The sequence below is a fragment of the Salmo salar genome, chromosome ssa10 (genome assembly GCF_905237065.1).
Source record: "Salmo salar chromosome ssa10, Ssal_v3.1, whole genome shotgun sequence".
Taxonomy (NCBI): Eukaryota; Metazoa; Chordata; class Actinopteri; order Salmoniformes; family Salmonidae; genus Salmo; species Salmo salar.
In genome coordinates, this window is record NC_059451.1 from 28,791,768 (window position 1) to 28,814,669 (window position 22,902).

At 42.1% G+C, this 22,902-nt stretch overlaps 1 protein-coding gene across 3 annotated transcripts in view; it reads left to right on the forward strand.

Moving 5' to 3' along the window:
• The window catches only part of LOC106613924 (neuroligin-1), a 330,971-nt gene extending 308,657 nt beyond the window's left edge, over nt 1–22,314 (forward strand). For all 3 annotated transcript variants that reach the window (XM_045687594.1, XM_014216730.2, XM_014216732.2), the window contains 3 exons: nt 11,013–11,225; nt 15,408–16,197; nt 18,515–22,314. In XM_045687594.1, coding sequence (XP_045543550.1) covers nt 11,013–11,225; nt 15,408–16,197; nt 18,515–19,331 — 1,820 coding nt within the window. In that variant the 3' untranslated portion in view covers nt 19,332–22,314. The remainder of the gene's footprint in view (nt 1–11,012; nt 11,226–15,407; nt 16,198–18,514) is intronic.
• The last annotated feature ends 588 nt before the right edge of the window (nt 22,315–22,902 follow it).

Here is a 22,902-nt window from a genome sequence, read left to right on the forward strand (position 1 = left end):
GCTAGCTAGCCAGCCAGCTAACATTAGCTAGCTAGCTAAAAGTACACTTTAACTTGTAAGGAAAATGACTTTCTGACAAAATTAGAAACGTATAATATCTGAAAATGTAGCTAGCTAGACACTCTTACCCAAATACGTGGATGAACGCTTCTCCCTCTCTGTCATGGATGCCACGGTTGCCCTTAGTTTAAAGATAAAATCCGGAGACAGGTGTTTTATACAACAGCCTTATTCTGTGTGTTTTCTTTAAGCATTATTTGAAATCCAACGCCAGAATATTCTCCATCTCTTTAGCTATCATACTCTACTTCCTCCAGGCATTCCATTGATTTCAAAACTCTGTCCTCCAGAAAGTGGAGCGCATTAGCTACACCTTAGCAACATTTCTTCATGATGTCTTTCAAAATAGCCGCATGAGCAGCGCATCATGTTATAGATAGAAGCGCCCTACATGGCAGACCAATCAGAACTCATCTCACCGCATGTCCAGCCCATCTATTATTTTAGCCAATCATGGCTAGCAGGAAGGTGCCTTACTTTTTCTGTGGCTAAACCATCTAGCCTCGTAATTTAATAATTTTATTCTTATTTAGAGATTACATACACATTTGTTATTAAAGCACATGAAAGTTCACATGTCCCAGAAGGCATTTCTGCCAAAAAAACACATTTTCATAAAAAAAAATGTAATGGTCAAATGCCTCTCCTGTAAAGTATTGACGCGCGACATATGCCTAGGTTCCTGAAACAAGTCACAAATGGTATACTAAAACTGAGTACAAAGCGAGACCTCCCGGCAATATCTATTCATCTGTAAGCTTGGGGTTTAGCTTTGTCACAATGAGTTGCATAGCAAACACATTGTCTCTCCCTAATGACATCACTTCTCCTGTAAGAACTGCAGCAGGAGCTATAACAATACACCAGAAATTGGAACAGCTTTAAAACATATGAAAACTTTCCTTTTTAATGCCCTATAAAATGGGGCATCTTTTATTTCCACTCTCTAGCCAAGTCTAGACCTACTAATTATAGGCAAAATAAACAATGCCTCCGTGGCCTGTGAAACAGCTTAATCACACACTGTTCAAAAGCAAAGCTGTCATTACATCTCTCATCAACGCCGCTGTGTTATATTCAGCCCAGAATGACTGGGCCCTAGCTGGCTAACACACTGCACTACTTACCATCCCATGGATTCAGTTCAGCAGCTCGAAACACTCAGTAACAAGACTGAGTCGATGGCCTTGGTGAGGGATTTGTTTAAGGATTGGAGAGGCCTGAACACAAATTAACACGTGTTTATGCATACCAAGACATTCGTACATTATTTCATGTGATGCTGACAGAGTAATTTAACTTGCGCTAGCGACTAACACGGGGAGAGAGAAATTGCCATGTTAATACAGCATGGGTGTTTTCTATCCTTTAGCTGAAGGTACATTGTAAATGGATGTCAGATTTAATATTGCCAATTGAAAAATGTCCTCTCTCGCAGGAGCAATATACAGCATTTACCATAAAATATGTACAGTAATTGAAAGATACTTTTGGTAAAATAGTGTATGTGGACACCTGCACGTCGAACATCTCATTCCAAAATCCTGGGCATTAATATGGAGTTGGTCCCTTCTTTTCTGCTATAACAGCCTCCACTCTTCTGGAAAGGCTTTCCACTAGATGTTGGAACATTGTTGCAGGGACTTCCTTCCATTCAGCCACAACAGCATTAGTGAGGTCGGGCACTGACGTTGGGTGATTAGGCCTGGCTCGCAGTCGGCATTCCAATTCATCCCAAAGGTGTTTGATGGGGTTAAGGTCAGGGCTATGTGCAGGCCAGTCAAGTTCTTCCACACCGATCTCGACAAACAATTTCTGTATGGACATCACTTTGTGCAAGGGGTTATTGTCATGCTGAAACTGAAAAGGGCCTTCCCCAAACTGTTGCCACAAAGTTGGAAGCACAGAATCGTCTAGAATATCATTGTATGCTGTAGCATTAAGATTTTCCTTCATTGGAACTACATGAAAAACAGCCACAGACCATTATTCCTCCTCCACCAAACTTTACAGTTGGAACTATGCATTGGGGCAGGTAGCGTTCTCCTGGCATGTGCCAAACACAGATTTGTCTGTTGGATTGCCAGATGGTGAAGCGTGATTCATCACTCCAGAGAACACGTTTCCACTGCTCCAGAGTCCAATGGCGGTGAGCTTTACACCACTCCAGCCGACACTCGGCATTGTGCATGGTGATCTTATTCTTGTGTGCGGCTGTTCGGCCATGGAAACCCATTTCATGAAGCTCCCGACGAACAGTTCTTATGCTGATGTTGCTCATTTGAAGGGATGTCCACATACTTTTGTATATATATTGTATCTTGTGCTACGTTGAGGTACATTTTGGCCTGCTGCAGTGTATTACAGTAACTGGGCTTTCTGTAGACATTTTCACAAAGCCTAGAATATACTGTATGAAATACCTACCCATTGATTCTGTTTGTTGTGAAAAACTAGACTGATAGAGTGAAATATTGATCCATTGTTGCGTTAGTCCATTAGTCCCTCAGTTGATCCTTGTCTAAGGTAGAAGAGCACATTGATTCTGTACAACTAAAGTCTATGCAGGATTACCCAAGCGCCTCTGTTTTCTGTTTTCCGTTCCGGTGGATCCTGTGTATCCATTAAACCAAGTTAGCCAAGTGGAATAAGTGCAGTGCAAGTGTTTACATTAGCTTTCATTAGTCTCCCCTCTCCCCTGTGTACCTCAACTGGGACTGAATATAATTAGAGTATCGCTGATCCACCCAAACCCAAACTCCACCAACCGCAACCTTACACACATATACTGAATATGAATACATGTATACCTGGCTGAGAGAATAGTACTCGGATACTACGTGGAATACATTTTCTTCAAACATCTGAACCTGTCTAGCTGTTTATTTCCAGATACTGTACATTTATTGAAATATGAAGCTTTTGGAGCGATATACAGCAAAACCTCAGCATGGGGTTCTGTGGTGTGTTCATTCACATTAGCAAACAGTAGGCTTCGCCCAAGTTAATTTCACGCACACTGTCTACTGAAATGGGATATGACAGGGATGTTAGTATGATAAAAATCTGACATGGCTAATGTATGCAGAATAATGCAGCATCTTGACTGTACAGTAGGTGCTATGTTATCTTCCCCATTATTGAAATGTACATTTAACTTTCATCGCTCTCATTTACCATAGAAAGATAACTCTAATGTTGGCTGTGTTTGGACTGCATTTGGAATGGCTTTTTTCATATGCTAATATACTATATCCACAGACTGAATCCATTTTGCCTGTGAAAATCAAACCCTTTAAATGTTATTTAAAAAAAAATCTATTCAGTTAAACACTAGCCCTGCTATCTTCCCAACGAGCATTCAGAGAGAAAAAAAATAGAAAAATAAGAGGATAAAACAATTGTGTGAAAGTATTTTGAGGGAAATTGCAGTGTTGAAATTCTGTTGTTGTTTTCTCACTTTTTAATGCGCATTGAGGAGATTGGAATTATAGTGTCTGTGTATTTCGCCTGGGGCAGCAGTTTCGGTCTTACATTCATTCATTTCAAGGAATTTAAGTCATAAATAGGACTGTCAAGTCACATCTCTGCAAGATAATGAGAAGGCTTGCTGTTGTTAACCTCTGTGTAATAGCCAGCAGTCACACCGGCCAGGTACCTGGGGAGCTGGAGAGGGCTGAGGGAGAGAAGGGGGTACAGAAGAGGGGGGACGGGGGGATTCCTTTGTATAGAGATACTGGGGATATTGCAGCATAGTTCAACCACCAACCACATGAGGCACTATAATCTCATCTGTCTTCAAAAGTAGAGAATCTCCTTCAAGATTAGGGAAGTGAATAGATAACTGGTAATGAAAAACCATCATCATGGAAAAGGAAACAATTTGGTGAAGATTTCCACCACCTACTGAATTCCAATTAACCCCTGTGTTCAGCTTTAAAGTAAAGAATGCATTGTGTTTTATCAGTGTGCTCCTTGTTTGCCACCATGCCAGTACTAGCGTATGGAGAGTGCAGATATGAATATGTTGCTGCTCTAGCACTGTAAATATTCTGTAGCAAATGTTTCCGAGGGGTTCGTTTTTTCCAGGCATTGTGTGAAAAAGAGGTTGGATGAGGAAATACAGCACCAACACATTTGGGCAATGTTTCTTTTTGTAATGCCAAGAGTGCCAAACATCAGAGTATATCATTCCAAGCACATGCCAAGATTTGTTGCCCCACTCTGTCTCCTCACCTTGAAAGGACTGGGAAATAATGTCTCAAACAGGGATTCTATTTTGCTTTTTTCTCTCACCCTCATCTATTCCTTTTCTTTCCCTCAGACTATCCATCTGAAATGTAGACCAATTCAACATCTTTGTTTTTTGCTTGTGTTCCAAGAGGCAATGATTAAAGTATATGACACCTAGACCCACTCCTTTCTGCTAATCTTTTATTGAGGTGTGCAATGTGTCATTAGATGGGTAGAGGTCTCTTTCCTCAATCAGAATGTTTGTTTGGCCTGACATGGCTTTGTCATAATCCTGCAGGTTCCATAATAAAAGCCTCTAGTATTTTACACAAACTCTAGATATGGCAATTAGAGGGAAGGCAGACACTCCTTACCAAGAGATGGACCAGTGAACTGCTATTTTCTTTTCACATTACTTTGCTTCTGGTTATGGCTCTTTCCCAGTATTTTTTGGTACTCTCTGCCGTTGGTTGTGAATGTAATACATGTTAAGTGGTCTTTTGTGTGACACCGATGGAATTATTTATTTTCTCTCATTTGGCATTCATAAAACAGGGGAGAGGATTAGAAGCTATAGAGCATAACTGTGAAAAATGTATCTGTGCAGAAAGCGGCATTTCAAGTAAACCATTTTTCCATCTGACTTTTCTCTTGGTTGGGTTGTGATAATAAGACTTAAACCGGCCCCAGACACATTGTGACACATCCCATCTAGTAAAGGAAAATACACCATATAGGGAACAAAGAGTGATGGCATGGCACTGAATCCTATACTCCATTGTTTGTAAAAATGTTTTGTACTTTAAATGACAAACACACCATTCAACATTATGCAAATTGTAGAGCAATTTTCTCCCCAGAGTTACAAACATGGAGCATTGCATTGAGAGGCCCTCTCTCTGATCTGTTTACCTTAGCTTATTCATTCACATAGCACAATTCCCAAAGTCCGCTTTAGGTCTTTCAGCCAATGTTAGACCAGAGAGCAACATAGACACAAATCCATCTGTATCACTCCTCAAGCCTTCACTGAACCATTGCTTCAAGATTACTTGTGTTCACCTCACCTTGCAAAATGTTCCATGGCACATACTACTTTGTGATTTCACCAAGGAGAAGATATGATATCGTTGCTTTAGCCCACTATCTTATTTAAGCAGTGATCTGCTTTAGCTGTGCTGTCGCTGTATGTTTCTACCCCAGTAAGTATCTCTAGACACAGCTTGCTCCTTGATCTTAGACTATGTACACAATATGCCTGGAGTGAGTGTCGGTCTGCTTTATTCACAACTCTGTACTGTTCACTTAACTGGAGGCCTTGCTCATTTTCATTGAGTGTGTTATGTTCCCTGTTGACACTGAGCATGTAGGTGCATGTAGATACAGGTCTGTTTCGTCTGATTCACCGGCAGGCCCCAGCAGTGGTCAGACCCACCGTTTGGTTGCTATTAATTTTCAAGCCATGCCTTTTTGATTCACCCCCCATCCCAGCCCAGCTAAATTGAATAAATTAAACATGCTCTTCTAGATTGTTGTTGCTTCCAGGAGATTAGGCTTTGAATGGATTGGAAAAAGTTAATTAAGAAGTCTGCCTGACTGCAGGTCTCAATGCTTCAGATGTGCATTTTGCAGGAGTGAAAGGTTCTGAGCCAGAGATCACATTTTGATACTTTGTGTGTCTGTTGAATTGGTCTATTTGGTAATTTTCTCATAACAACCTATATCGACTCTGCACAGTTCTATAGGCGATGGTAAGCAACATAAACCTCGATAAGAAAGAGAAAGTTGTGAATTGGAAATGAGCCATAAAAGGAAATATGTCTCAGGGTTAGAGGGGAAAGCACTCCCAGGGTGATTTCCCAGGTAATGGACCTTTTAGCATGGAAAACAGAGAGTAAGGGAATAGGGAGTGCCATTAAATGGCTCCACTGTTGCTCTTTTGGGATGCATGGACTTAATCAGATATATTTCACAGATGCCATCTTTTATATATGGGTACACATTGATCTTCAGTGTTACAAGTTCCTAATTGGACAGAACCATGTGGGATAGGCCCAGAATGAGAAGCAGATAAAATATGATTCTTCCTATAATTGATCCGGGCCTTGCTGCTATCACAACACTCAGAGGACTTGTTGAAGTCATACATAGTAACTAGAAGTTACTAACTGGTATTAGGCTTCTGTGTTTCTTTTGATACTAATCTTGGCACCCAGAACCAAATCTTGCATTCATATAGCATACATAACGTCTTTACTATAACAGTGTCGGGAAAATAGTGTGGGATCTAGATGTGACAGCAAGCCATTCTCTGAATTCTTTAGTAAGCTAGAGCATGATATATGATACATTATGTAACTAATTAGTGATGTCTTTTATAATATAAATCACAATATTTTTGGAATGCTTTGATGATTTTCTACAACTTCAATGTGTTTCTATGGTAACATAGGGTTCATACTTAATGCTGTAGGCCTATATGACATGGTAAGCGTCCCAATGACATTCTTAAAGGTGTTCTGTTTGCAGCCCTGCAGCTGAGACTACATTGAATTATTTTATCCATAGTGTATTTTTCATGTGCTATGGATTAGAGGTCGACCGATTAATCAGAATGGCCGATTTAATTAGGGCCGATTTTCAAGTTTTCATAACAATCCGTAATCTGCATTTTTGAACGCCGATTATGGCCAATTATATGGCAGGCTGACCACCTGTTACGCGAGTGCAGGCAGCAAGGAGCCATGATAAATCGCTAGCTAGCATTAAACGTATCTTATAAAAAACAATAAGTCTTAACATAATCACTAGTTAACTACACATGGTTGACTAGTTTAACTAGCTTGTCCTGCGTTGCATATAATCAATGCAGTGCCTGAAACTGTGTCACTTCTCTTGCGTTCAGTGTAAGCAGAGTCAGAGAATATGCAGCAGTTTGGATCGCCTGGCTCGTTGCGAACGGTGTGAAGACCATTTCTTCCTAACAAAGACCGTAATTAATTTGCCAGAATTTTACATAATTATGACATAACATTGAAGGTTGTGCAATGTAACAGCAATATTTAGACTTAGGGATGCCACCCGTTCGATAAAATACGGAACGGTTCCATATTTCCCTGAAAGAATAAACATTTTGTTTTCGAAATTATAGTTTCCGGATTTCACCAAATTAATGACCCAAGGCTCGTATTTTTGTGTGTTTGTTATATTATAATTAAGTTTATGATTTGATATTTGATAGAGCAGTCTGACTGAGCGGTGGTGGCAGCAGCAGGCTCGTAAGCATTCATTCAAACAGCACTTTCCTGCATTTGCCAGCAGCTCTTCGCAATACTTGAAGCACAGCGCTGTTTATGACTTCAAGCCTATCAACTCCCGAGATTAGGCTGGCAATACTATAGTGCCTATAAGAACAACCAATAGTCAAAGTTCTATGAAATACAAATGGTATAGAGAGAAATAGTCCTATAATAACTACAACCTAAAACTTCTTAAGTGGGAATATTGAAGACTCAAGCTTTCATATGTTCTCATGTTCTGAGCAAGGAACTTAAACGTTAGCTTTTTTACATGGCACATATTGCACTTTTACTTTCTTCTCCAACACTGTGTTTTTGCATTATTTAAACCAAATTGAACATGTTTCATTATTTATTTGAGACAAAATTGATTTTATTTATGTATTATATTAAGTTAAAATCAAAGTGTTCATTGTTCACTCAGTATTGTTGTAAATGTCATTATTACATTTACATTTACGTCATATAGCAGACGCTCTTATCCAGAGCGACTTACAAATTGGTGCATTCACCTTATGATATCCAGTGGAACAACCACTTTACAATAGTACATCTATATCTTTTTGGGGGAAATATATATATATATATATATATATATTAGAAATATATATAAAAATCGGCCGATTTATTCGGTAGCAGCTTTTTTTGGTCCTCCAATAATCGGTATCGGCGTGGAAAAATCATAATCGGTCGACCTCTAGTATGGATGAAATCTGTCTACCTCAAAATTGGATTTCCAAAATGATACTTAGCATAGCATCCACTTAGTTGACTCTTTGGAGTAATAACTCCCGTTTTATTGCCAAAAGTATTACATTCCCAAGCTTGTTGGTTTTGCATGTAAAACTGTGCTGTGCGTAATGAGTCTGTTGTGAGTCATTTCCAGGTAGACTCAATAAGATGTTTAATCATCAAACACTATGAAATACCTTAAAAATATATATACAATTTAGCTTTCTCTCTCATTAACTTTAAATGGAGTTTCTTGCTAAGTTTTGACTACATTATAAACTTCTGTAAAATATGCAAAGACATAATCAGTGTTTGCATAGGAATGAACCATAGCACCACAGATAGAACAATGAGACAGATATTTCACCGGATGTGTAAATGTAAAGCATCCGGTTGGCGTTTCCACTCACCAAGTATGTGTGACCCACCACCTGAATTCGGTCCTATGCAGCAAAATTTGAAGTTGTGTTTTTTACATTGGATAAAAAAGTAGAGACTCAGTGCTAGAAAATGGTATATCATACACTGCAATTGAGGAACAATGGGTAAGTAATTCTGCTTTGAAAGTTGATAAACTTGTAACCCCGCTTTTTTTGGCCGTTGAATGTTTTGGTACACCTACTGGAGTGCTCTTCTTTGTCTACTACACCAATTCAGCATTGTTCACACCCTCTTAAGCCTTAGCCCCACCCATCTCTTTAAGGTTTCACTTGTGAGGCCTTGTTCTTAACAGAGTGAGTAGTGTAGTAAACAACCAAAGATTTCAAGGCTAAAAGTGGTAAAAGTAGTAGCATACAATAAGGAAAAACTCCTAGGCCTATATCCTAATCTGACTTTGGTGCAGGTCATGTTGTTTTTAACGTTACCGTCTCTGGTAAACACACACTATATCAAATAAAATCTTACGTTTATTTAACACATGCACAGGATACAGAAGGTGTAAACGGTACAGTGAAATGGTTACTTGCATAGTTGCATAGTAGAAATATCAAACAGTGTCCAGATAATTATTAGATGATGCTTACCCAGACACACTTGTCTAAATTGATGGGTCATGTGAAATAAATGTTATAACCTCACCCAGCCACATTAACTAAGTGGATGGGTCACTATTGTCTAGACATGTACACATGTTCATGAAATACAATAGATGGCCCTAATCACCCCCAGACACACCTGGCTAACTTGATGGGCTATGTAATCATCTGGCGCAGTGGAGTCTTTTGTTTAGACATGTAGCTAGCTAACTATACAATGAACCGGCATAATCTCAACTCATACTACTACCAATACAAACTGATTGTCATAGCTGTAGTATGAATCTGCAGGTAGCTAAAACTAACCAACTAGGTTCAATGTTAGCTAGCTAGCGAACATTAGGCAATAACTAGGAATGCAAATGGCCTTCAGATTCAAATATTATTATTACACAGATCATACACATGATATCTTACGAGCCAGCAAGCTAACGTTTGCTAGCTAGCGAACAGTAAGCTTTAACTTGCAATAAAAAAACGACTTTTGACAAAATTAGAAACGTATAATATCTGAAAATGTAGCTAGACTCTCACCCATTTAAATGGATGAACACTTAACGGCAGACTGGAACCATTTAACTCTGTTTTGTTTGTAGCTACATGTTGTTTGGCCAGCATTGTTTCAATTCACTCCGATTCACACTTACTATGACGTGCAGAAAGTAGCCCATCACAACATTTTCCAACTGATCTGTTAATAGCGCCTGCTAAATTCAGCGCATCAATATTATTGAGAATAGTAGCGAAACTTTTGTAGTTCTCGATGGCTAATGTTATATATTTTAAAAAGATGCGGTACAAAGGATTATCAACACATACTGAGCAGCTAACGTTATAGACGGAAGCACGCTACATGGCAGACCAACCCAAACTCATCTCCTGGCATGTCCAGCCCATCCATTACCTCAGCCAATCATGGCTAGAGGGAAGGTTCCCCTACTTTTTCCGAGGCTAAACCAACTAGGCTCGTAATTATTCATTTTTATTCGTATTTACAGAGGGAATACAAGTTTGTTATTAAGGCACATGAAAATTCCTGAAGGCGTTTCTGCCAAAAATAATAACAAAAAAAATAGACAATAAAAATGCCTCTCTTGTGAAGTAGTGATGTGCAACATACGCTTAGATTCCTGAAACGGGTCACATATGGTGGTGAGAGGAAGCCCAGTGGCCGGCAGTGGGAGAAGATGGAGCGAGATGGATTTGGCAAATATTCAGCAAATTTTCTCATCGATTAAACATTTGATCTCAATACAGTTTTCTGTTTCCAAAACTAGAATCTGTTATGAATAGAGTGGGCAACGTTTTGTAGACTTTCCCCTTTGCCAAAGTAAAAAAAAACTGCATTGTTTAGAAGGAGTGCAAGGGAAAATTGAGTTATTGCAAACACACACTTCACAGAGTAGGCGTTCCCTAATAGAAATATGCAAATAAATGCTAGAACACCCCAATAGGCTCTCGCTAGCTAATGCTTGGCTCTGCCCACCTCCTTGCTTGTTCTACCCACTATGATTAATTTGCTCCCATTGGAAATGACAGGCTGTGGTCTATCTTGGGTTAGTTATAAAAATATTTGGTAGCTTTGTGTTCATACCTCCAAGACAGCCCAGTTTATTGATCTGTTCTCTGTTTTGTTCTCTCTGTCTTCCAGGTTTCTTAAGCACTGGGGACCAAGCTTCCAAGGGAAACTACGGACTCCTTGATCTGATCCAAGCTCTGCGCTGGACTAGCGAGAATATTGCTTTCTTTGGTGGTGACCCTTTACGAATAACTGTTTTTGGATCAGGGGCTGGCGCCTCCTGTGTTAACCTCCTGACCCTGTCCCATTATTCTGAAGGTAACCGTTGGAGCAATTCAACCAAAGGTATAATGCAGAGGTTGCAACTTTTGAAAATTTTCGGTGTCGCATGCCACCTTCATTACTGTGTGATTTGAGTTGATGTGAGTATTTTGTTCTGGAATGGCTGTATAAGGGTGCTTTTGATTATGTGATTTGACACGCCACTGGACCTTATATTGTGTAAAACTCTTGAAGGTTTACTAACCCAGGGAGAAGGTTAAAGTTGACTAAAGCAGTGACCATATATACTGTAGAATCTGATGGTATTCCTACCAGAATACCAGACACAGCCCCATTTTATTTTGATTGTATCACTCTCTCATCTCCTAATCCACGTTCCCAGGGGAGCCCCAGTAAATGTTACCATGTCAGTGTATTGCTTCCTCTAATCTTATTGTCTTCAGAGATTAATTCCACAAAGTATTAATATTCATACCACAGTATGAAACACCATTCAGACGCAGTACGTCAAATCCTAGTCACTGCTGCCAATGCAGGTGAATGACAACACTTTTACATTGAACAAGATTTGACAGCCCTTTTCAGTGATATATGATCCTTTCCTATGTATTCCTCTGAGCCATCACCACAGGGTCTCTGAGGGCTCTGCTCCTACAACTTTGTAACAATTGCCAAAGTATATATTGAGATACACATAAAAATAATTATTATAAGAATTTATAGAGCTATTCATTACATAAATTATCTCAAAGTGCTTTAAAGCAACACAAAAAATACAAGCAATTTAGAAAACGACAACAACAACATAATTGATGGAAGGTCATGAGAGGTTTGGAAAGTTCATGGCTTGAGTGGTCATTGGAGGGAGGTGGTCAAAGGGGGAGAGCAAGCAAAGATGATCTCTGCAGCAAGTTCGGGGGCAGGCAGGCAGGCAGCACGGTGTCATCAAGGTGTCTCGCCATCCTTGCTGTCAGTGTGGCTTCTCCAGTTCATGGACTCTGTAGCAAGTGTAGCTAGGCTTCACTACTACCAAAATGAAGAACCCACTTGGGTGAAGCTACAGCAGTCATGTGGCGCCAGAAAGCACACCTCATTTCAATGATAATTAAAGAGTAGCCTTGTAACTTAGTACGCCTTAGGATCCTCATCACTGCACACCTCAGCCATCTTGCTTTCGGGCTTCTCTTCATCCTCAACCTCCGGACACACATTTTACATTTACGTTTTAGTTATTTAGCAGACACTCTTATCCAGAGCAACTTCCAGTTAGTGCAGTCATCTTAAGATAGCTAGGTGGGACAACCACATATCACAGTCATAGTAAGTCAATTCTTTCCTCAATAAGGTCACTATCATCAAAGTCAGAGCTAGTAGGGGCGGGGGGGGGTAAGGAGGTGTGTTGGGTTGTGTTGTGGGATTATTTAAGATACTCTTTGAAGAGGTAGTGTTTCAGATGTTTTCAGAAGATGGGCAGGGGCTCTGCTGTCCTTGCTTCAGGGAGAAGCTGGTTCCACAATTTGGGTGCCAGGACAGAGAACAAGCTTGGACTGAGCTGAGTGGGAGCTGCCCTCTCGTAGGGGTGGAAGGCCAAGAGACCAGAGGTGGCAGAATGGAGTGCTCGGGTCGGGGTGTAGGGTTTGAGCATAGCCTGAAGGTAGGGAGGTGCACCTGCTCCATAGGCAAGTACCATGGTCTTGTAGTGGATGCGAGCTTCAACTGGAAGCTTAGTGGAGTGTGCGGAGGAGCGTGGTGACATGGGAGAACTTGGGAAGGTTGAACACCAGGCTGCACCGTTCTGGATAAGTTGCAGGGCATTGATGACACAAGCGGGGAGCCCAGCCAACAGTGAGTTGCAGTAGTCCAGATGGGAGATGACAAGCGTCTGGATTAGGACCTGCGCCTCTATTGATGTTGTAGAGCTTGAACCTGCAGGAGCGAGTCACTGCTTTGATGTTTGCAGAGAACGACAGGGTGTTAACAGTCCAGGGTCACGCCAAGGTTATTTGCACTCTGGGAGGGGGACACCGTGGAGTTGTCAACCGTAATGGAGAGGTCTTGGAGCGGGCAGGCCTTCCCCAGGAGGAAGAGTCTTGTTGAGCTTGAGGTGGTGGGCCGACATCCAAGCTGAGATATCTGCCAGGTACGCAGAGATGCGTGTCGCCACTTGGATGTCAGAAGGGGAGAAGAAGAAAAGTAGTTGTGTCATCCGCACTGCAATGATAGGAGAGACCATGTGAGGATATATATGATGGAGCCAAGTGTGCCTAGAAACGAGCTCTGGGTGACACCAGTAGTGAGAGTATGTGGTGCAGACACAGATCCTCTCCATGTCACCTGGTAGAGCCTGAGATGCCCAGCCTTGAGAGGATGGAGAGGAGGATCTGATGGTTCACAGTGTCAAAGGCAGTAGATAGATCTAGGAGGATGAGAACAGAGGAGAGAGAGTCAGCTTTGGCAGTTCAGAGAGCCTCCGTGACACAGATAAGAGCAGTCTCGGTTGAGTGACCCATCTTGAAGCTGGTTAGGGTCAAGAAGATCGTTTTGAGAGAGATAGTGAGATAGTTGGTCAGAGACAGCACCCTCAAGTGTTTTGGAAAGAAAAGAAAGAAGGTATACAGGTCTATAGTTTTTGACGTGTCAATTGTTGGTTTCTTGAGGATGGGAGCAACTCAGGCCATTTTTAAGTCAGAGGGGATGCAGCAAGTGGTCAGGGATGAGTTGATAGGGGAAGTGAGGAATGGGAGAAGGTCTGGAGAAGGAGATGATGGGGTTGAGCGGGTGATTTTCGGGCGGCCGGACCTCACTAGTCGCATGATTTCATCTGGAGAGAGAGGGGAGAAAGAGGTCAAGGCATAGGGTTGTTCTGTGTGAGTGGGACAAGTGGACCAATAGGCTGAGTGAATGAGGAGCGGATGTCATCAACCTTCTTTTCAAAGTGTTTGACGGCTGGCATTCGAATCAAAACAATTGCCAGCTAGCCAGCTTACATTAGCTAGCTAGCCAAACAAAGAAATGACATGCCAGCTTCAGTTGATAAACTCGGTGGTGGATTCTGATGATATTATTTAGCTATATTAATTGTTCATTCTTAAAACAAAAAGTTTGCAGGGAAAAATGCCAAAAATGTATTAATTATACAAATATTTACAAAATGTACAAGAGCTCTCTGCCTAGGCGACCTTACAGTGCCATGGAAACCACAGAATCCACATATACTGTAGCTGATGGGAGTTACAGTGAATGTGCTTCATTTCCGTGTTCTTCTGAATGTACATTTGTGGGTTAGATCGAAAGATTTCATATCAACATGTTTGAAAATGTGATAGTTAAACCAAGTTTTTGTTAACTTATTAGAATGATAAAAATACATGTTTACATGAAAATACATGTGATTTCTTGTTTATAAAAATTAGCAATTCATCAACATTTATAAAAAGCATGAAGTCAAAACTGAGCCCATGGGCTGTCATGGTAACACAGACTAGTTACCTCTCTTTACCTCTCTCTCTTTCTCCATCTCATTCCTTATCATCCCACACTACATGGTGTCTTCCTACAGTACCTGGCTTGTGTGGTGTGTGTCACATGTGTTTGATCACATGAAAACAGCACGTTTTAATGAGCACTGTGCACCCTGTGTGAGAAAAGGATACAGAAAATGTTTTATGATAAGGCACATGGGTAGTTCATTATAAAAGCACTAGTATACAGTATAGTATTAGTATGTGATATCATGATAATTCCTGTGTAAAATGGCGTAACATGTTTGTCTACAAACCTTGGCAAGCAAACTCTGAAATAGCAAGTCTGTCTGTTTGTAAAGCCCTAATCACTGCTAACGATGCAGATGTCTGTCAAGGCAATAGATAAATGTTTCCCTCTGCTCTCCCAGGACTGGCACAATAAACTAATCCAGACAAATTGACTTTTACATGTTTAAGGATTTGAGGAGAGTTATGTCTATTGCCTGCAAATGTAATAGCTGCATCAGTATCATCAAAGTAATCATTATAAAAAGGTATTCAACTTTTAAAGTAAAAGTAGGCTGTTTATCAGTGAAATTATGAAAATGATATACTGTTCAAGGGCACATTTTGATGTAAGTGTGAATACACATCACACTACATTTAGATGTGTTAAGTCATGACATAGTTTCAGTGGTAGATGCATGTCATGTGTGTAATGCATTGTGATTCTATGAGGTGTTTTCTCACTCTGGTGGGCTTCTATCTTGTCTCTCTGCAGGACTTTTCCAGAGAGCTATAGCACAGAGTGGAACTGCGTTGTCCAGCTGGGCCGTCAGCTTCCAGCCTGCTAAGTATGCTCGCATGTTGGCCAAGAAAGTGGGCTGCAACCTGAAAGACACGGTGGACCTGGTGGAGTGTCTGCAAAAGAAGCACTACAAGGAGCTGGTGGATCAGGACATCCAGCCTGCACGGTACCACATCGCCTTCGGGCCTGTTATTGACGGTGACGTCATCCCAGACGACCCCCAGATCCTCATGGAGCAGGGCGAGTTCCTCAACTATGACATCATGCTGGGCGTCAACCAGGGCGAGGGCCTGAAGTTTGTGGAGCTTATCGTAGACAACGAGAACGGCGTCCAGGCCAATGATTTTGACTACGCCGTGTCCAGCTTCGTGGATGACCTGTACGGTTACCCGGAGGGAAAGGACATTCTGCGGGAGACCATAAAATTCATGTACACGGACTGGGCTGATAGATACAACCCAGAGACCAGGAGGAAGACCCTACTAGCCCTGTTCACTGATCACCAATGGGTGGCTCCGGCCGTGGCCACAGCAGACCTCCACTCCAGCTTTGGGTCGCCAACGTACTTCTATGCCTTCTACCACCACTGCCAGACAGACCAGGTGCCCCCCTGGGCAGACGCTTCCCACGGCGACGAGATCCCCTATGTGTTTGGCCTGCCCATGATTGGCCCCACAGAGCTATTCCCCTGTAACTTCTCCAAGAACGACATCATGCTCAGCGCTGTGGTGATGACCTACTGGACTAATTTTGCCAAAACTGGGTACGTGCGGTACTGAAACCTATTTTAAAATGTTGTGTATGTGCGTGCATGCATGTCATACTTACACATTTCTCTAGTTAATGAATTGAGTACCATTTTGGTTGTGTTCATTTTTATGTTTTTAAAGCTTGGACAGGATATCAATGTCAATGTCTCATCCAATTTTCTTTAACATGCTGTTAATTAATGACAAATGACAGTTTCCATGAGAGTGCAATTCTCGAAAGAAAAACATTAGAATCCTTTTTTGCATTTCCTTTAAGCATGTACTGTAGTCATGGAAATAATTGTTTTTTTGGAACATAATGGAGGACAATGGCTTTTTCCCTCTGCAGCCAAGGAGCCCAATGGGACCATCGGGATACTATTGATCTACATACAGTACCAGTCAAAAGTTTGGACACACCTACTCATTCAAGGGTTTTTCTTTATTTTTACTCTTTTCTACATTGTAGAGTAATAGTGAAGACATCAAAACTATGAAATAACACATATGGAATCATGTAGTAACCAAAAAAGTGTTAAATAAATCAAAATATATTTTATATTTGAGATTCTTCAATGTAGCCACCCTTTGCCTTGATGACAACTTTGCACACTCTTGGCATTCTCTCAACCAGCTTCATGAAGTAGTCACCTGGAATGTATTTCAATTAGCATGTGTGCCCTGTTAAAAGTTAATTTGTGGAATTTCTTTCCTTCATGCATTGGAGCCAATCATGAAGGTCAGTCAATGCGGACCATTTCAAGAACTTTGAAAGTTTCTTCAAGTGCCGTCACACAAACCATGAAGCGCTATGATGAAACTGGTTCTCATGAGAACCGCCACATGAGAGGAAGACCCAGAGTTACCTCTGCTGCAGAGGATAAGTTCATTAGAGTTTACACTCTCAGAAATTGCAGCCCAAATAAATGCTTCACAGAGTTCAAGTAACAGACACATCTCAACATGAACTGTTCAGAGGAGACTGCGTGAATAGACCGGTGGAAATTTGTCCTTTGGTCTGATTTTGGTTCCAACCGCCGTGTCTTTGTGAGACGCAGAGTAGGTGAATGGATGATCTCCACGTGTGGTTCCCACTGTGACGCATGGAGGAGGAGATCTGATGGTGTGGGGGTGCTTTGCTGGTGACACTGTCTGTGATTTATTTAGAATTCAATGCACACTTAACCAGCATGGCTACCACAGCATTATGCAGCGACACGCCATCCCATCTGGTTTGCTCTTAGTGGGACTATCATTTGCTTTTCAACAAGACAGTGACCCAACACACCTCCAGGCTGTGTAATGGCTATTTGACCTAGAAGGAGAGTGATGGATTGCTGCATCAGATGACCTGGCCTCCACAATCACCCGACCTCCACCCAATTGAGATGGTTTGGGATGAGTTGGACCGCAGAGTGAAGGAAAAGCAGTCAACAAGTGCTCTATAATGACACAGGGCGAGACCCAGATGCAGACACAGGAGGCAGATGGTTCGAGTCTCTGATATTTATTGAAATACAATGGGCAGGCATTGAGCAGGTCGGGGACAGGCAGAAGTTCATAAACTAGGTCAGTGGGGGCAGGCAGGCTCAAGGTCAAGGCAGGCTGAATGGTCAGGCAGGGGGGCTCAGTGTCAGGGCCCGGCAGCCCGGGTCGGAACCGGGAGGGCTAGATAAACAGAGACTAGGAAAACAGGAGCACGGAAAAACACGCTGGTAAGCTTGACAAGACGAACTGGCAACAGACAGAGGTAAAATACACTGGGGATAATGAGGAAGATGGGCGACACCTCGAGGGGGTGGAGACAAGCACAAAGACAGGTGAAACAGATCAGGGTGTGACATGCTCAGCATATGTGGGAACTCCTTCAAAACGGTTGGAAAAGCATTCCAGGTGAAGCTGATTGAGAGAATGCCAAGAGTGGGCAAAGCTGTCATCAAGGCAATGGGTGGCTACTTTGAAGAATCTCGAATATGAAATATATTTTGATTTGTTTAACACTTTTTTGGTTACTAGATGATTCCATATGTGTTATTTCATAGTTTTGATGTCTTCACTATTATTCTACAATGTAGAAAAGAGTAAAAATAAAGAAAAACCCTTGAATGAGTAGGTGTGTCCAAACTTTTGTCTGGTACTGTATATAACAGTAAATTAACATTTAACACAGGGCACATACGAGATTTATGCTTCCACATTGCATTTAGCCAGTTTATGATGGCTCTATATGCCATTCCCAGACAATGGTGCTCGTTCTGCTGGAAGTAGCCTCCATTCCTCATGCTGTGTAGTGGTGCTTTACTCATACTAAGTTCCCCTTTTCCCTTGCAGTGACCCCAACCAGCCAGTCCCCCAGGATACCAAGTTCATCCACACCAAGCCTAACCGCTTCGAGGAGGTGGCGTGGACGCGCTACAACCAGAAGGACCAGCTGTACCTCCACATTGGCCTGAAGCCCCGAGTCAAGGAGCACTACCGAGCCAACAAGGTCAACCTGTGGCTGGAGCTGGTGCCCCACCTCCACAGCCTGAACGAGGTCACCCAGATCATCTCCACCACAACCAAGGTCCCCCCACCAGAGGTCACCCCCAGGACACCAAAGAAGATCCCTGTCAACACCAAGAGGCCTAACCCACCTCCCTTCCCCACCGAGACCCAGGACAGTCAGAACCAGCCCTTCCTGGTGGACCAGAGAGACTACTCCACAGAGCTGAGCGTCACCATTGCCGTGGGCGCCTCGCTGCTCTTCCTCAACATCCTGGCCTTTGCGGCACTCTACTACAAGAAGGACAAGCGGCGGCACGACGTTCACCGGCGCTGCAGCCCCCAGCGCAACACGACCAACGACCTGGCGCACACGCAGGAGGAGGAGATCATGTCCCTGCAGATGAAGCACACGGATCTGGACCATGAGTGTGATGCCATGCACCCACACAAGGTGGTTCTGAGAACTGCCTGCCCGCCAGATTACACGCTAGCCATGCGACGCTCTCCGGACGACATCCCCCTCATGACCCCAAACACGATCACCATGATCCCCAACACCATGCAGGGCCGCCAGTCCTTGCACAACTTCAACACCTTCCCCAGTAGTGGACAGAACAACACCCTGCCTCACCCACACTCACACTCCACCACCAGGGTATAGCCGGACGGACGGACGCTGACACACACAGCACACGCCAGAGCTCACACCCAGCCTGAATCAAACGGATGTGGAATAACTTCTACTCCTGTGAATATATGAAAGGAATATAGGAATGTTGCTGGGACGGGAGAATAATTTCATTTTATATAAAAGAAGATATGATTAAAAGTACAAAAATATTTCAAATGAAAAAATTCATAAAGAGAAGGATCATTTTTATTTCTGGTATTGCAACATAACAAGGTCAACTTTTCCAGCTATAGATATCGCCTTCGGAATTTTATAAACGATTGCTTGACCCTGTTATCATGGAAAAGAGAGAAACCTCAGTGGAGCCTCAGAGGAGTAGCAGGGCCGCTTTGTAAATGAAAGAAAACATATTGTTTTCCTGAGGCATCAAACTGTAGATTACTCTTTCTGGAGCCAAGATGAGATGCCGCTTAACCAATTTAGGCATGTGTTACTCTACAAGTAGAGGCAGTGTAAGATATGACAAAAACTATCTACAGAGAGGGGGAAAACTCTTAAAGAATATGCACAATGTAGACATTTTTTAAATGTCTTGGATTCTTTTCATCAATTTATTTTTGGGGAACAGTTTTATTGTATAGAACCTATTTACATATCTAGATATGTACACAAAGCACCAATGCTGTTTAAGTCCTTCTTGGGCGTCAATACCGCAAATCTGCCAGCAGAACAAAAAAGGGGGGATCCACTGGCTTTCTGGCAGATACAGCTTCATCACACAAGTGCTGTCTATACCGAGAGCTGGAGGACAAAGGATACTGGATATTTTTAGCACGACGCGCATGACAATTTATCTGCTTGATGGCTGTTCTGCTGATTAAGTCATAATTAAGAATACTTTTCATCCCCATTGGATTGGTTTGAAGGAACACTACTGATTAGCTTACAAATCCACAGGACTTTGGGAATGGTCACATGGGTAATGGTCATGGGTCATAATTGGGGACAGCAGGGGAGGGTGGGCTTATGGTAACTACAGTACATACACAATAGCTTGAGTGAACATGGGTATAAGGACTAGTTTTGTACAATTTGTGTTGGTACAACTTTTTGATAGTGGTGAATCACTCGCTGTTTGGGATCCCAATGGAGGGACCTTTCATTGTACTCTTTTAGTTTGGATCAATGTTCTTTGATATTATACATATTGGGTTTCTTATCACCACTCTTGACTAGTTCAAGACCACTTTAATGTAGAAAAGTAATTACCTGCACTGTTGATCCTTTTTTGGGGGGGGTTCATATGAATGATTCCTGAACACAAAGCGTGCCCAGGGCTATGAAGAAGGGAAGGTGAAGACTAGGAAATAGTAGAACCTCTTGACTGCATAGATTTTCTTTCCTCCTATTATCCTTTCATAGAGTATGTTCCGTAGCGCTGTTTAAAGATTAATGCGTATAAATGTGTAATTGAAGCGAGGAGGCCCTCCGCTGACATGGTTGATTAGGGGGTCCTCTCATCCTGTCGTCACTGCAACTCAACACAGAGAGAGAGAGAGAGAGAGAGAGATAGTGATCCAGGAACTCCCATGGTACACCTCTCCCAGGCAGGGAACAGTGATCAGTCAGATTCTTGCTCACTGCAGTAGAACCGGTTTGCCATCACCCTCGTCTCTCAGAGTAAATACCATTTGCCAGTTTTTTTATTTTCTACTGAAGATGCTGTACTGTATCATATCAGATTTTCTGGACTTTTAGTTCTCCTTTTTCTTTAGCATAGTTTACACATGCCTTGGTGTCACATTGTACATGCCTGTCGGCATGCTACCATGACTGTCCCACGAACCCTTAGGCAGCCCCAGTGAGTGTTCCTGCCCTCGCAGTGCTAGAGTGCAACTTCCCTCTGCCAGCTAGCGCAGGCAAGTGGAGTAATAATGTGTCATACAATACAAACCAGAGTGAATAGCTTAAAGGAGGAAGCCGCTGAGGGGAAAATAGTTCTCTCTAAACAAAAAAAAGGCCTGCTGTACTCAAGCAGAGAGTGGAGACGACAAATACATTAGTAAGAGACGACTCATAAGTAAGACATAAAATAGTAAGAAACATAATACCACTGCCATTTTCCTGTGACATTCGCTCCACCTCCTTTACTTACTGGCGCTCTACAGTCATTCAAAGTAAAAACATACACTTCCAAACAATGAGATGTAGACAAGGTGTAGCTTTTCTGGGGGAGGTGAACATAAATTATAACAAAACCTTCACGTGTCCCAAAACTAACACCCAAGCAGTTTCACCAGCCTGTATCACAGTGCTGTGACCTCTTAACAAGGCTCCTCATTGGAGAAATGACACTTGGAGGGAGAGAACCGCCCAGCGAATTAAACATGGAATTGCACTAAGGATAAATGATCAAGTAACATTATAAGCCAGCCCCCCCCCCAGGATTGTAAACAGAGTTAGAAATGAGCCAACCTGTTCTACTCTCCTCTCCCATCCTCCTTCCCTCCCATAACAGCTCACTCTGTGCACCCCCCATTTTCAATTAGGTATGAATATGGATAGTTGCTGCTCACTGTACTCTCTCCATCATGCTCCCTCAGAGTGGTGTTAAAATTGTATGAGCCAGTGGTGAAGGAGAGCTTTTCCAAATGTTCATGCAGGACTTCTAGAAGGTAAGAGAAAGAAGGGGGGGGGGGGGGTACCTGAAACTATAATGTGACCATGTGGCTCATGCCTAACCTGTGTTACCCAGACAGAGGAGGGTCAAGCATTGTGAATGAATGTAATGCAACGAGTGCCATTTTATATAAAACGCTTCTCAACATCTTTGAGATCTATGAAGATCTTTAAGATCTGTCAAAGGGTGATCGCTCTTTCAAAATGTCTGTGAAAAGGGCGCTATGTGAGTGGGTATGGCAGTTGTATTGTAGATTATTTGTCACTTGTCTTTCTTTCTGGTTAAATAGTAATTACTCTTCTGGAGCACAATAAATGATTTTAATAAGCTGAATTAGCATTGCTGCAACTCTTTTTTTTCCCGTTATGTTTGTTCAATAGGCTGATTTGATTAAATTGCAGAGTAGCCACTCACAGTTAAAGAATGCTTGACTGAACTGAACTTCAAACAAGCCTGTAGTCAGTCACTTGTCTGTTGGTCTGTCACACACTGTTGGGTTCCTTTGCTGTATAGGACTTCATGTTGACGTGTCCTAGACCTAGACTGAAAACAAAATCTCAGACAGTGAACTTTTACATGGCTAAAGTAACCAAATGAATACAACCAACAATATGGAAAAACAAATGACACTTCTGAAGGGTAATGTACACACCAAACATACACGTACCGTTTTCACATTGGTTATTCAACAGACATTCAGCTAATGCGAGTCACAATTTGTTTTGTATACACCGTGTATAATTTTTACAAATAACAGAAGTCCCAGATACATTATCCCCTCAAACCATAATGTAATATAAAACGTATCAGGGGAAGGTTTCTCAGTTGCTACCTGCTAGGAAAAAGTACAAAGGCTTTAGACAGTGCCATTCTTTTCTGGCATACTGTATTTCCATCGATCCTGTACACCTGTCACTCCTC